General features: G+C 41.4%; 1 protein-coding gene across 1 annotated transcript; it reads left to right on the forward strand.

Moving 5' to 3' along the window:
• The first annotated feature begins 221 nt into the window (after positions 1-221).
• On the forward strand, positions 222-3,388 carry LOC100494342 (P2X purinoceptor 7). Its single transcript, XM_002938277.4, has 3 exons — positions 222-471; positions 2,118-2,321; positions 3,053-3,388. The coding sequence occupies exons 1-3, from the start codon at positions 401-403 to the stop codon at positions 3,183-3,185; spliced, it is 408 nt and encodes a 135-aa protein (XP_002938323.1). The 5' UTR covers positions 222-400; the 3' UTR covers positions 3,186-3,388.
• Positions 3,389-13,121: the final 9,733 nt, after the last annotated feature.

Below are 13,121 nucleotides of genomic sequence, written 5' to 3' on the forward strand. Positions count from 1 at the left end.
GGAAAATAATAATAAAATAAAGAATTTGTTAAAAAAGGTCAGAAACCAACCAGGAATAACATTGGACCCATTTATGGAAATGATCTGATCACAGAGCCCTTGTACAACAGTGACCAGCTTTTATCTTACAAGCTACCTGTAAGTGTTGCCTGTATTACCACTAGGGGGAGAAATATTAAGGAACATCGAAACTTTTTTTAAACATTTCTTTAAAATTGTTATTTCTTATAAACTCCTCCTCCAAAATCCCCTAAGTTAAGAGCGCTTGCTAGAAGAATAACATCTCAATTAATTCAGTGAAGTGAAAAACCCACAGTCAAACAAAGGAGAGAATAAATCATTCCAGGCTAGAAGCAAAACAAACACTAATTTGCTGAACAAAAAGCAGGGAGCTGCCGGAATGAACTATATTTACAACTCCACTGAGAGCGAAGAAGAGGATGACTATGATTATGAAGACTACTTTGGCAGGTAAAATAACATTGTTAACAATTTTTGAGATTTTTTTCACCTATTTTCAAAGAAGTCATTTTGCAGTGGGTTTGTTGACCATGAAAAGCGCAATACGCAGGCAGAAAAGGGAACTGCGCAGCAAAGGAACTGAATTTAGGAAACATGTAAACAAGTAGTTTCTACAACAACAGCTGGAGGGTCACAGGTCGAATATACTTGAGCTAAATACTAAATAATAATCTCAAATGAATAACTAATAAAGGCATGTATACTTTTTAGGTTTCAGGCTTTTTACATGGGGTATACTTAGTTCTGACCAGTCTAATGAAAAAAGATGACTGGATATGAACATAAATCTCCTCCATTTTGATTGCGCTTTGTAAATTGTGCTTGGACCCAATTATGCATTTCAAGAAATATAAGACATCACCGAAATGATTCTAATTGGGCAGTGCACCCCTGTGTGCAACATGAGTTGAATGGATATGGTTTGTGCTAAACACTGGTACATACTTTAGACAATTTGACTATCACTGCACAAATAACCAGAAGTCCATTACACAGGGGGAATATCTGTGGACTGTGAATTTAATTATCTACCTCACAAGGACAGAACATAGAGTAGCTTTAATCTCCTTGTTGGCACTGTTTAGCTCAAGAAATAAAATAGATAACATAGATTTTTGTCAATCTGCCATGATTTTTATGGGGGACTTTTAATTTCTAAATTACACTGTTTACATAGCAAATAATTCACTCTACCATTTAAAATGTTATTCTTGAACCAACAAATAGTGTGTAGGCAGCCATCTCAGTGCATTGGGCCTCAGTCTGAGCTTTCAGAAGGAGCCAGCACTACACATAAGAACTGCTTTCAGGTAACCTATTGTTTCTCCTACTCCCATGTAACTAGAGGAGTCCCAAGCAGGTCTTGGATTTCTTACTAGTGAGTGCTATTCTAAAACCTACTGGGAGCTGCTATCTTGCTCCCTTCCCATTGTTCTGCTGATTGGCTGCTGGGAGGGGGGTGATATCACAGTAAAGTGTGACTGAAGTTTATCAGAGCACAGGTCACATGCTTGTGGCACTCTGGGAAATTAAGAATATGGCTAGCCCCATGTGAAATTTCAGAATTCAATAGGAAAAAATCTGTTTGTGTTTTGAAAAATGGATTTCAACGCAGAATTCTGCTGGAGAAACTCTATTAACTGATGCATTTTCCCATGACAATATTCCTTTAATTACAATATAGAGAACTGTGTGGTTATCAACCAAACAATATTCCAAAAAAAAGATTCTAGAGGTTAATATCAACTAACACTCTCTCATTTTATTCATATATTAAAACATGTCTGGCCAGCTTACTAGTAAATATATCTACAAAATATTATAAACACAACAATTATTATTATTATTATTATTATTAATAAGGTATACATTTACAAAACAATGGGTGTGACTGTAAATGAATTGATGAACTCCAAGGAGATGCCCTCAACATTCATTCACCCCATGTAGGGTCTGCTTATCCTGATGTTCCAGCCTTGTTGGTAATGATATTGAAGCTGGGTTCTGGATGGAAATTCAGGGGATACAGAGCCAGATGATGGTTCTGGGTAAGGTACACGGGAATAGCAATGATTTGTCTATTGCTTATATTGTAGATGCTCATGTGGTAACTGCGTCTTTATAAGGGACCTTCATCGATGTCTGTGCTGCATAGACATACCAGAGATGCTGGAGAAAACAGAGAATGATTATGTGTCCTGTATAACTTTACACCCAGCATTCAATGCTGTTGTGCTTAATCCCTATGTACTGGAAACAGCTTTCTGTGGCTATCATCCAAACCATGACTTTGATTTTGAGTAAGTAGCTACACCCAACATACCAAAAGTTAGTTTGCATTTAAAGAACCAGTTGCATAAAGATATTAAAAGATTGTTTGACCGTTTGCAAGACTTTTTTTTATCATATAATTGTGATTGACTGCTTGCCCATGGTGTTTCCTGTTCAAGTGAATGGCAAGCGATCTGAGGCAAGTATCACCTTTTAGATGGAAGCCTCAAGTCGTTGTGATCTGAAGTGATCAGAGAATAGATACTGGGCCAAAGTTATGTAAAGCACTCTCTACATTTACTAGATTAATACATTCCGGTAGTTAAGGTGGCCATACACTAGTGATACTCTTCAGAATGTGAGTGATCGGCCATGACATGACAAACAGATGGGCCAGTATGAATGGCCAGTCACAGTACGGCCGCCTTTCTATGTTTCTGTATTGTTCAGGCCAACAAGCCCATGTTCATCTGCCTCTTACACAACCAACATGGTGCATCAGCAGATTACATTCTCAGACCTGTTCAACTGACAGGTATTCATTGTAAACGTGATTTTATCATTACTCGTATGACCAACTTTACTCTGTTTTTACTCTATTAACATGGACAAAAAAATATCAGTCTACAAACTGAGGTGCATGATATGTACCCTATATAATAAAGCAAAAGTGGGGTATAAAAAACAGCATACCCTACTCTAACTCTATATGGGTATTAGATTCCTTATTTCATTCATGTTTTTTGCTCTTCTCTTACAGCTATCGGTCTTACAGATACACTGCATATCGGCAGCTTGTGAGATGGTGTTGGGGTTTCCTTGGGAAGAACAAAAGGAAGTTGCTTCCATCATGTGCAATTGCCAAAATACGCAAAACCTTCCCCCGGTACTAATAAACTGGGCCTCATTCTCGAGGAGCTGTAATGAAAAGAAAAACCTCCTCAACTACTATCATTTTATTATTCAGCCTTCCAGCTTATCTAGATAAGTGCAAGCTTGCATGTCAATAGTGTATCCCACGGGAAGGGCCACAATGTATCAAGGACTTTCGCATTTTCTTTGTTGGTTTGAAATTAAAAAAAAAAAAAACACAACATTCCAGTGTAGGATTTGTTATTCAGTAAAATGAGAGCATTGGTTGAGAGCGTGAAAACTTTTGTATGGGATTGCAATGTGTCATCCATGTATATGAACCAACCCCATAAGTTTGGGTATTATCAGCAACAAAACTTTGTTGTGTTACAAACACAGATCAGAGCTTGTGTAATTGTGCATCGGTAATACAGCTTGCTCACAAACCAATTGCTACAGGTATAATTGCCTATTTGTGCAATACACAATTAGATCACTAGAATGTGTGAAGGGACAATTTTGGCTCGTTTTTGCAGTATCCATGTTCTGCTCTCTTGTATGTTGACACAAATATCAAATATGCCCAGTACATTATTCCTAAGAAACAAATCAGCAATTAGCTTTGCATGGTCTTCTGCTAGAATAAAGAAAGCAATTTTCTAACGTCCAATATGGGTTACGGCACTAGGGTAAATTAGCCCTGTGTTGTGAATGAGTCCTGTGTGTGTGTGTAACTGTGTTTAACCATTGCAAGCACGTTAGGGGGAACAATATTAGGAAAATTCTGCCAATGACTTCAAAGGGCTCTCGGGAAATAAAGCAAAGTGGTTTATTTCTCGCAGCCAGGAGACAAGCATATTAAAAACAGGCAAGTGATTGTCTGCAATGGTTGTCTGCTTTATACAGGATATGATAGACTTTTTATAGTCTCAGTACATGGTCTACACCCAGAGAACCCCCTTCTGTGGTTTATTGTGGGGGCAACTGGATTCTTAAACCCATTTATGTCCAGAAAGCCGGTTCTTTCCAAATGTCATAATGTCTGTTACTACAGGTCATATGGGCAGTTTTACTAATCCACGAATCCGAATCTCGAAAGGGAAAAAATCGTATTGGAAACGAAAATTTTGCGACTTTTTCGTCGCTGTCGTGATTTTTCGTATTTGTCGCGACTTTTTCGTCGCTGTCGCAACTTTATCGTATTTTGCACTAATATTTCGGCGCCGTCGCGATTTTTTCAAATTGAGCGATAGTAAAGAGCGGAAAAACCAATCCGATTTTTTTCGCGACGGCAACGAAAAAGTCTCGGAAAATACACAAAAAAGTTGCAACGCGGCGAAAAAAATTACGGGACATATGAAAAAGTCACGGCGGCAACGAAAAAGTCACAAAAATACCGATCATTGCGAAAAAACGCATTCGGACACCTTCAGACCGTTCGTGGATTAGTAAATCTCCCCCATAGTGTCTAAAGTTATGTTTGTTATTTTAAAAGCAGTCAGCAGAGGCTGAGAAAACAAGAAGTTACTTCTTACCACATTTCATAATATTTCAGCACATTATGCATACTTAAGTATTAACTCTTAATTTTCCTTACCAACAAAAATCATTTAATAACCCTAATACACTGGCATTATTTTTGGAGCATGGCATTAATAACACCAAGTAACTTGGTGCAAGTCAGTTGCAGCTGTTAATAGAACCTGCTAAGAAACCGATGATAAAAAAAGGTACAAAATTGTTATTTGTAAATAAAAGTTCAGTTAGCATTAGAAAATCTCTCTGGATTTGGACTGAGGGGGAAGATAACAACAGAACTGCCGTAATCATTTATATGCCCCCACCCCAAAATTACTTGGTAACAATTCATAGGGATGGGCCATTTATTAATTTGTATTCCTGCCATGAAAGGGAATAGGGGTTGAGTAGATGGGAATTCAAAGTTCTGAGAGATAAAGGCCACCATTACCTTTGGTTACTTATCCCTTTCTGCGGGCAATAGACTGGGAGAGATCCATTTTAACCTGCTTTTTGTTGCCAGCTATGGCAAAACAAGAGCTTAGGGAAGTATTGTTTTTCTAGGCTCTTAAACAACACAGAACGAAAGGGGTCATTTACAATCCCAGGAGGCAAGAGTACTAATAAGTGCAAGTAAAGAGCTTCCTCCTTGTGCTGAGCTCTGCCCTTACTGCCTGCTTGAAGGCCCCCAAAGTGGCTGAATGGCGTGCAAGTTAGGGGCAGGTAGGGAGTGGGCAAGGGGATGCCTATGTGCCTTTCCCTGGATCTTTTGTATCCTGTGCCACAATGGATCCAAAGGCCATGTGAAAGGTCTCTGCACTGGTTTCTGGCAGGCATTTGTAGATGGCTAAATGCAGCTTGCAAAGTGCAGAAATAGAGTGCCAATAAAGGCTTTTTTTTTGCATGCTGCACTTGGCTTGCAAATGAGGCCTCAAATGTACCTGAAGTTGCAAGCAAGAAACAGACATATTAACACTACCAGCAAGGCAAAACTCCTTTTTATACAGCACTTTTAACACTCATTCATTAAGGGTTATTTAAGAGCACACCCTTTAGTGCTCATTCGGAAAGGCACTTGTGGGAGGGGAGAACGCCTAAATGCCTCTGCTCACCGTCCCTTTAAAATCAAGTGAGGTCTAATATAGGCAACATTTGATTCAAAGCGCACCCTGCATATGGCATTTTAAATAAGCCCTATTAAGTGTATCTTAGCTTCTATTGTTATGTCCACAAATTGCAAAAGAAACCCCGACCAACTGGAGGCCCTTGGGCTGGATGTGGCCCTCCAAAGGATTTTTGATCTTGGATCAAAAAAAAAAAAGATCTTGTGCTGATATAGTTCATATATACTGTGACATGCTGACTGCCTGTACACGTTACACAATTAGCTATGGTAGGCAGGTAAGCAGAGGATCTGGAGCATAGAGACAGGGACACCACTTCTTTAGGCAAAAACACAGGTTTATTTAGGGCAAATTCTTCCCAACATAAAGTTCACAGGAACACAGTTCATCAACAAACAGTCAGCAAACTTGTCCTTTTTCTGGGACTCTCACCCAGGGCCGCCATCAGGGGGTACGATCGTCCCGGGCCCGAGCACGGGCCGCAACCTTATAAAAGCACGGAAGTAGCAGAGAGCCGCGGCACATAGAGGAGGACATCGCCGGAGCTGGGTGCCAGAAAATGTAAGGTGCTTGGGGGCCCTGGGGGTAAGCTGAAGGATACTGGGGGGGCCCTGGGGGTAAGCTGAAGGATACTTGGGGGCCCTGGGGGTAAGCTGAAGGATACTTGGGGGCCCTGGGGGTAAGCTGAAGGATACTGGGGGGGCCCTGGGGGTAAGCTGAAGGATACTTGGGGGCCCTGGGGGTAAGCTGAAGGATACTTGGGGGGGCCCTGGGGGTAAGCTGAAGGTTACTGGGGGGGCCCTGGGGGTAAGCTGAAGGATACTTAGGGGGGCCCTGGGGGTAAGCTGAAGGATACTTGGGGGGGCCCTGGGGGTAAGCTGAAGGATAATTGGGGGCCCTGGGGGTAAGCTGAAGGATACTGGGGGGCCCTGGGGGTAAGCTGAAGGATACTTGGGGGGGCCCTGGGGGTAAGCTGAAGGATAATTGGGGGCCCTGGGGGTAAGCTGAAGGATACTGGGGGGCCCTGGGGGTAAGCTGAAGAATACTGGGGGGGCCCTGGGGGTAAGCTGAAGAATACTGGGGGGGCCCTGGGGGTAAGCTGAAGAATACTGGGGGGGCCCTGGGGCTAAGCTGAAGGATACTTGGGGGGCCCTGGGGGTAAGCTGAAGGATATTTGGGGGCCCTGGGGGTAAGCTGAAGGATACTTGGGGGCCCTGGGGGTAAGCTGAAGGATACTTTGGGGCTCTGGGGTAAGCTGAAGGATGCTGGGGGAGCCCTGGGGGAAGCAGGAGGATGCTTTGAGGGGCCCTGGGGGAAGCAGGAGGATGCTGGTGGGGGTGCCCTGGGGGAAGCAGGAGGATGCTGGGGGGGGGGCCTGGGTGGAGCCGGAGGATGCTGGGGTGCCCTGGGGGAAGCCGGAGGATGCTTGGGGGGGAGCAGGAGGATGCTTTGAGGGGCCTGGAGGGAAGCAGGAGGATGCTTGGGTGGCCTTGGAAGAAACAGGAGGACGCTGGGGGGGAGCCGGAGGACGCTGGGGGGGAGCCGAAGGATGCGGAAGGAAGCAGCAGAGGGCAGCCCATAGTATGAGTAATTTGGGGGGAGCACCAATGTTTTAGGGGCCCTGGGCTGGCCAGCATTGATTTAGGGGGTACCTGCCCTGGCACCAATGCAAAACGTAACCCCTGGCCACCAATGTTTTAGGGGGGCCCTGGCTACCAATGTCTGTATGTCCTTTGTATTGATGGGAGGGGCCATTGGGAGGAGGGGGGGCCCAGAAAATCTTGTTGTGAGGGGCCCCCGTGATTTCTGATGGCGGCCCTGCTCTCACCTTCCATGTGTTTCTCACCATCCCGTTACACACATCCAGGCTTCACGGCTGGTCACGGCTTCCTCTGCTCCTTGCAATGGCAGGAGGCACCCCCAGCCCCTCTGGGTGTTCCTTACACAGGCAGGCAGCCTTCCTGCCTTGTGCCCTGCCACCTTTCTGAGTGACCCCTCACTCTCAGTGACACCTTCACACTGAGTGGCCCCCAGGTGTGTGAATAGACACCTTTATACCTCTCCAGGCAGCTCATCTCTCAGCAGCCTCTTAATTAGCCCACTGGGGGATTATTAATCCTGTCTGCAATAAGAATCCCCCTGCAGTCCACATCACACATACACTTTCTCTTAAACTTTTAGGAAAGATTGCGGTGTTTCCTAACCACACTGTCACAATACACAGATGTAAATCACTAGTGTAACTGAATGTTAGTGAGCCCCAAAGCAAAAGCTTTTAGGGTCACAACAATATAATAAAATGGAAAGTGAACAGTTAGGTCTTTGCTGGACTTTCTTTGATCCACTCCACCTTAGCACTTTAGGGGCATATATATTATGCCGTGTGAAACTAATTCTCCGAAAAAATGGTATAAATAGCTGTGTAAAATAAACGGAGAAGATCGCTGTCCAAACGCAGGTTTTACATAGACAGCATAATAAATATGCCCCATAGTGTTCTGTTGTCCCATTGTTGCGCCCCTGACATTAATGGACATATAATTTTAATTATTTCACTGCAGTTTTAAAATCTGATGGTTATTTTTTTATGGTTATACTTTTTTTTTTGTTAATCAGTGGTACATCAATAGCAGTAGCATGAGGGGCAAGGTGTTAAGGAAAGTTATACCCATAACATAGAGGGTTCCCATTAAAAGTATTTTGCTGGGTTGCCTGGAAAATTAGGTAACAGCCCTGTTGATAATTTTATGGGAAAAGCAAACAAGGCAAGATTTGTGTGTTATTATTCTCGCAAATAAGCAGGACATTCAGTTGGAAAGCTAGACCATTTATAGCTGGGGAATACCCACAGAATAATCTGTGGAATTAAGTTCCTGCTTCTCCTTTAACTTTAGTATGTTAAAGTGAATTCCAGGCGTGCAGTAAACTGGTACATTTTGATGGTTAATCAGTACATTAGTGAAGTATTTGAGCTTGCACAGAAATCAAGTCATTCATGCATATACCATGTATTTTTCCCTACCTTTTCCTTGATTGAAGGTAACAGTGGTGAGAGACACTGAGACTATGAGCCTTGGGTTGCAAATCGAGCAAAAGCAAGTCTTTACATCAGAAGCATATATAGGAAACTACACTGAATTTTGTTAAATTGTTGCTCACAGAGGTGGTGGTGGGTCATTTCTGGATGGTTCTTGATTGGTAAGTATTGTTTGTGTGGTTATTTCAGGTTAATTCATTATTAATAATAATAATAATACTTAAATGCTACATAGAGTAAATTGCTAGAAACAAATATAGTACTATAAAAAGAATAATGTAACCCTAGTGTAAGCTATAACAAAGGAAGGAAATTCAACAGACAAGTGCTCTTTCACAGGTCATGGAATCCCAATATAACTTCTATTATCCTGATATTTTAAAATAGTGAAAGTTGTTTATTTTTAAAATATAATGCACTCACTGAGTTGTACAGTGCAAGTGATATAAATGAATAGTGAGTGTAAGTAATGACATCACTATGCACCATTTATAAGTTTATTTTCTACAAGTTATTCATGACTCTTGTGTATTATGACATATGTTTCTTTCTCTTGCTTCTGGATTTTGTATGTATATTATTATTTAGAACATCGCTAATTGTACTTGCAGCACTTTACATTAAGGGGCCTATTTATTAAAGTATGATCGCTCCGAATACAACTAATTCATATTTTTTCATACTGTGTACGTATTGTACGAATCGTATTGTCGCACTGAGTACAAAAGTTTCAGATTCATTCAAGCTTCATTATTGTGACTTTCCTTGGGCCAGGTTGGAGCTGCAGAGTGCCATTGAGCCCTATGGGAGACTTTCCTTGGGCCGGGTTGGAGCTGCAGAGTGCCATTGAGCCCTATGGGAGACTTTCCTTGGGCCAGGTTGGAGCTGCAGAGTGCCATTGAGCCCTATGGGAGACTTTCCTTGGGCCAGGTTGGAGCTGCAGAGTGCCATTGAGCCCTATGGGAGACTTTCCTTGGGCCGGGTTGGAACTGCAGAGTGCCATTGAGCCCTATGGGAGGCTTCCAAAATCATGCACAGAAGGATCAAAGTCAGAAAGGTTTTTCCGCCGTTTACGATCATTCGGATACGAAAATTTTGGGACTTTCGGATTGCCAATATGATACTATCGTGACTAATACAATTTTTTTTGTAAGCATTTTCGTGATATTTGCGATCATCAGAAATGATCGTATCCAATCTGAATTTTACCCATTTCAGGATTCAAACTCGTATTTTGATGGATCAGCCCCTAAGTAACCTATAATAAAACAGATGGGGAACAATACAATCAGAGAAATTAATATAAAAGAGAGTTGTAAATTATGCAATCCACAACGGCTGAAAATTACCCCCGTAAGTAATAAAAGGCACTTAGTTAGCCCAGGTGAAGCAACCAATAAGATGTTTGCTTATAAACAGGTGACCAGTAAATGCTACCTGCTAATTGGTTGATAAGGGTTACTGCTCCTGGGCAAACTTTGTGCCTTTAAATACATAACCCCTGCTAGCCTTATATTCTGGCTTTTATTCCTTAATCCCAGGGTCGGACTTTGCCAGTGCTCCCCCAACTGACTGTTCCTCCCCTGACGTGTTCAACTTATACACGCTCGGGGAGGACGTCGGGGGGGGTTGCGGGGGGGTTAGGGGGGCCCCTGGGGGGGTAGGGGACATGGCTGGCTGGGGCACCTGCAGGGCCCCTGGGGCGGAAGCACCCCCCAGTCCGACCCTGCTTAATCCTCTATATTTATCAAAAATAAAAAACTATTGCTGAAAGTTGTATAAAATACTTGCGAAAAAAAGCTTTGGCTCCTAGTTGTTGCTCTGTGCTGCAACCAAATACAATTGTAGAAATCCAAAAATTTGTAAAAATGCTTCTAAGGCCTCTAAGGGTTACCACTACCCATAATAAATGTTCAGCAAACCTGCTGAAGCTTTTTTCCTATTTTTTGAATCCTCTATATTTATATTCTATATTTATCAGCTCATTACAGAGATTATACATCATTTATATCAGCCCGTTACAATCTAAGGTCCCTATGCCATTCATATACACTATGGTCCAATTGACCTGATAGATTTCAAAAAAGAATCAGATGTTATGGCAGTGCTCTTTGAGTTTGAAAAAACTCAGGTTTGGCGTTCCAGAGGGAAGAAGCAAAAAGACAGGAAGGTTTAGGGAGATACAGCAGGCGAATGGGGTAGCATAACCCTATTTATGTAGGAACTGTAGCCCATCTAGCTTTAGGTAGGTACTACAGAAAATGCCACTTGTGTTGCTATTGCAGGTGGATCCCCTTATAAAAGCTAATTCCTACTAACCAGCAACCTAGAAAAAAATCCTGATGCAGCCTGAGCTCTGGTGGAGAAACAGTTAAAATAGCTATTCTTAAATTATATTATCGTTTAACTGGCCAGGAAGTGCTATGTGATGCCTGAACCACTTGTGGCTTCACAGCCTGTTTCCTTCAAGGGAACTGAAAAAAGTTCAGCTCCACATTCAAAGATTATTATAGCACATTTAGGAAGTTTTTCAATCATTTTCTTCATGGCGATATATACTGTATAATATGTCATATTTATGCTTTTTATATCTAAAACACAAAATACTCCTAATCACAAAGGCCTTTTGCACTGCAGAGCTAGGCTCATAAGGGAGGAAGAGCACTACAGCAGCACTTACAGGGAACAGGATTTATAGTTTGTGTGAAAATATATTATTATTCTTCTGTCATTTCCTGGTAGTTTTGCTATTGTATGAGTTTAGTTGCTTAGCTGTATCTGGTTTTGTGTACCTTGGCTGATAGGTTGCTGTGTATAAAGGATATTTTTTGAACATACAATACAAATAGATACCTTAAGGGCGAAGACACATGGAGCTACTTAGTAGCAGCTACTTGTCATGGCTATTAAACGCCAGAAAATACCCTGCCATAAACAATACTGAAAATTGCCTCTGCTAAAACACACGTAGAGGCAGTTATCAGTAAATGATCAGCATTGTCTATTTTAGTAGCCGTGACAAGTACCTGCTACTAGGAGCTCTGTGTGTCTTCATCCTAACACCGGGACAATGATTAAAGGGATACTGTACAAATACATTTAGAGGTTTCATTATCAATTTTTCAAATCTTACTAAACTCGAATATTTGCTTATTTATTACAAAATGAGAATATAAAACACTTAGCAGAATTAAACCATGAAAAAAAATGAAAAAAGACATTGAATTGGTATTCAATTCGTCATATTCAATGGGTCTACAAACTCTTTAAAAAAAATTGGAAAAACTTTCCTGGGACGATTTCAGCTGACTTCTGCATGAACTCACAAGCTTTTAGATGCAAATATCGAACATTCGAGTTTTGGAAATCATAATTGAATTTGGCAGTTTTTGCACACAAAAAAATTCAAATTGCGAAAAAAAATTCTGTTTTGAACCTTGATCAGCCCCTTAATGTGCTCACTTTACAAAAAGCAAAGGACAGTCTGGCCAAAGATTTGTTGTGCTGAAATGGGCTTGCCTTTGTCTTAATTAATGATAGTAATAGATTTTGCTTGTAGAAAAGATGAAATGTGGCATTTAATTTGTGCTGTAAAATGTTTCCGTGCCCTTAAGGCTTTAACCAGCACTTTAGTAACACTACATACACATGTAAACATCTACTCACATGGTCACGTTACAGAAGCCACATTTGACCATTCAATTAAAATCACTGGCCTACTAAAGCAAAAATTATTATGGTTGATTTTGTGTTGATAACAGTGAAAAAAATAAATGGAACCTTCCCAAAAGCTTCCTAGGTGGGATTTGCCTATATCTCCTAAGAAGGCCCACAAAAACAGAGACACAAGGTAGAAGGTATGGATTTTCAAACCAAAAAACAGAGATTTCTTTTATGGTGGTGGAAATCAAAGGCACTAAGAAGTGAAGCAACCTTGGCTGAATAGCCAATATTATATATTCAAACTGTGCTCGGTAAAAGTATGGCAGAGGAATAAGCCGTCTCAGAGTGGATTGCAAAAGAATAGAGCACAGTGTGGTATGAAAACCACACTGTCATACAGGAAATACCAAACTGTAAGAAAAATATATCTGAGGCACTGGGGACTTCTGTGACCACAGAAAAGCACAAGTCTGCAAAACCAGTTGCTTTGTGTGACTTTAATATCATAAACCATATTACATACACATGTATAACAAACAGGTGACAAAAGTGATATCACTACACACAAATGAGAACTGCTTAACAATAAGTGCTGCTATGAGGAAATATTTTACATGTTATTCATTGCTGTTTTA

This window comes from Xenopus tropicalis, chromosome 7, assembly GCF_000004195.4.
Source record: "Xenopus tropicalis strain Nigerian chromosome 7, UCB_Xtro_10.0, whole genome shotgun sequence".
NCBI lineage: Eukaryota > Metazoa > Chordata > Amphibia > Anura > Pipidae > Xenopus > Xenopus tropicalis.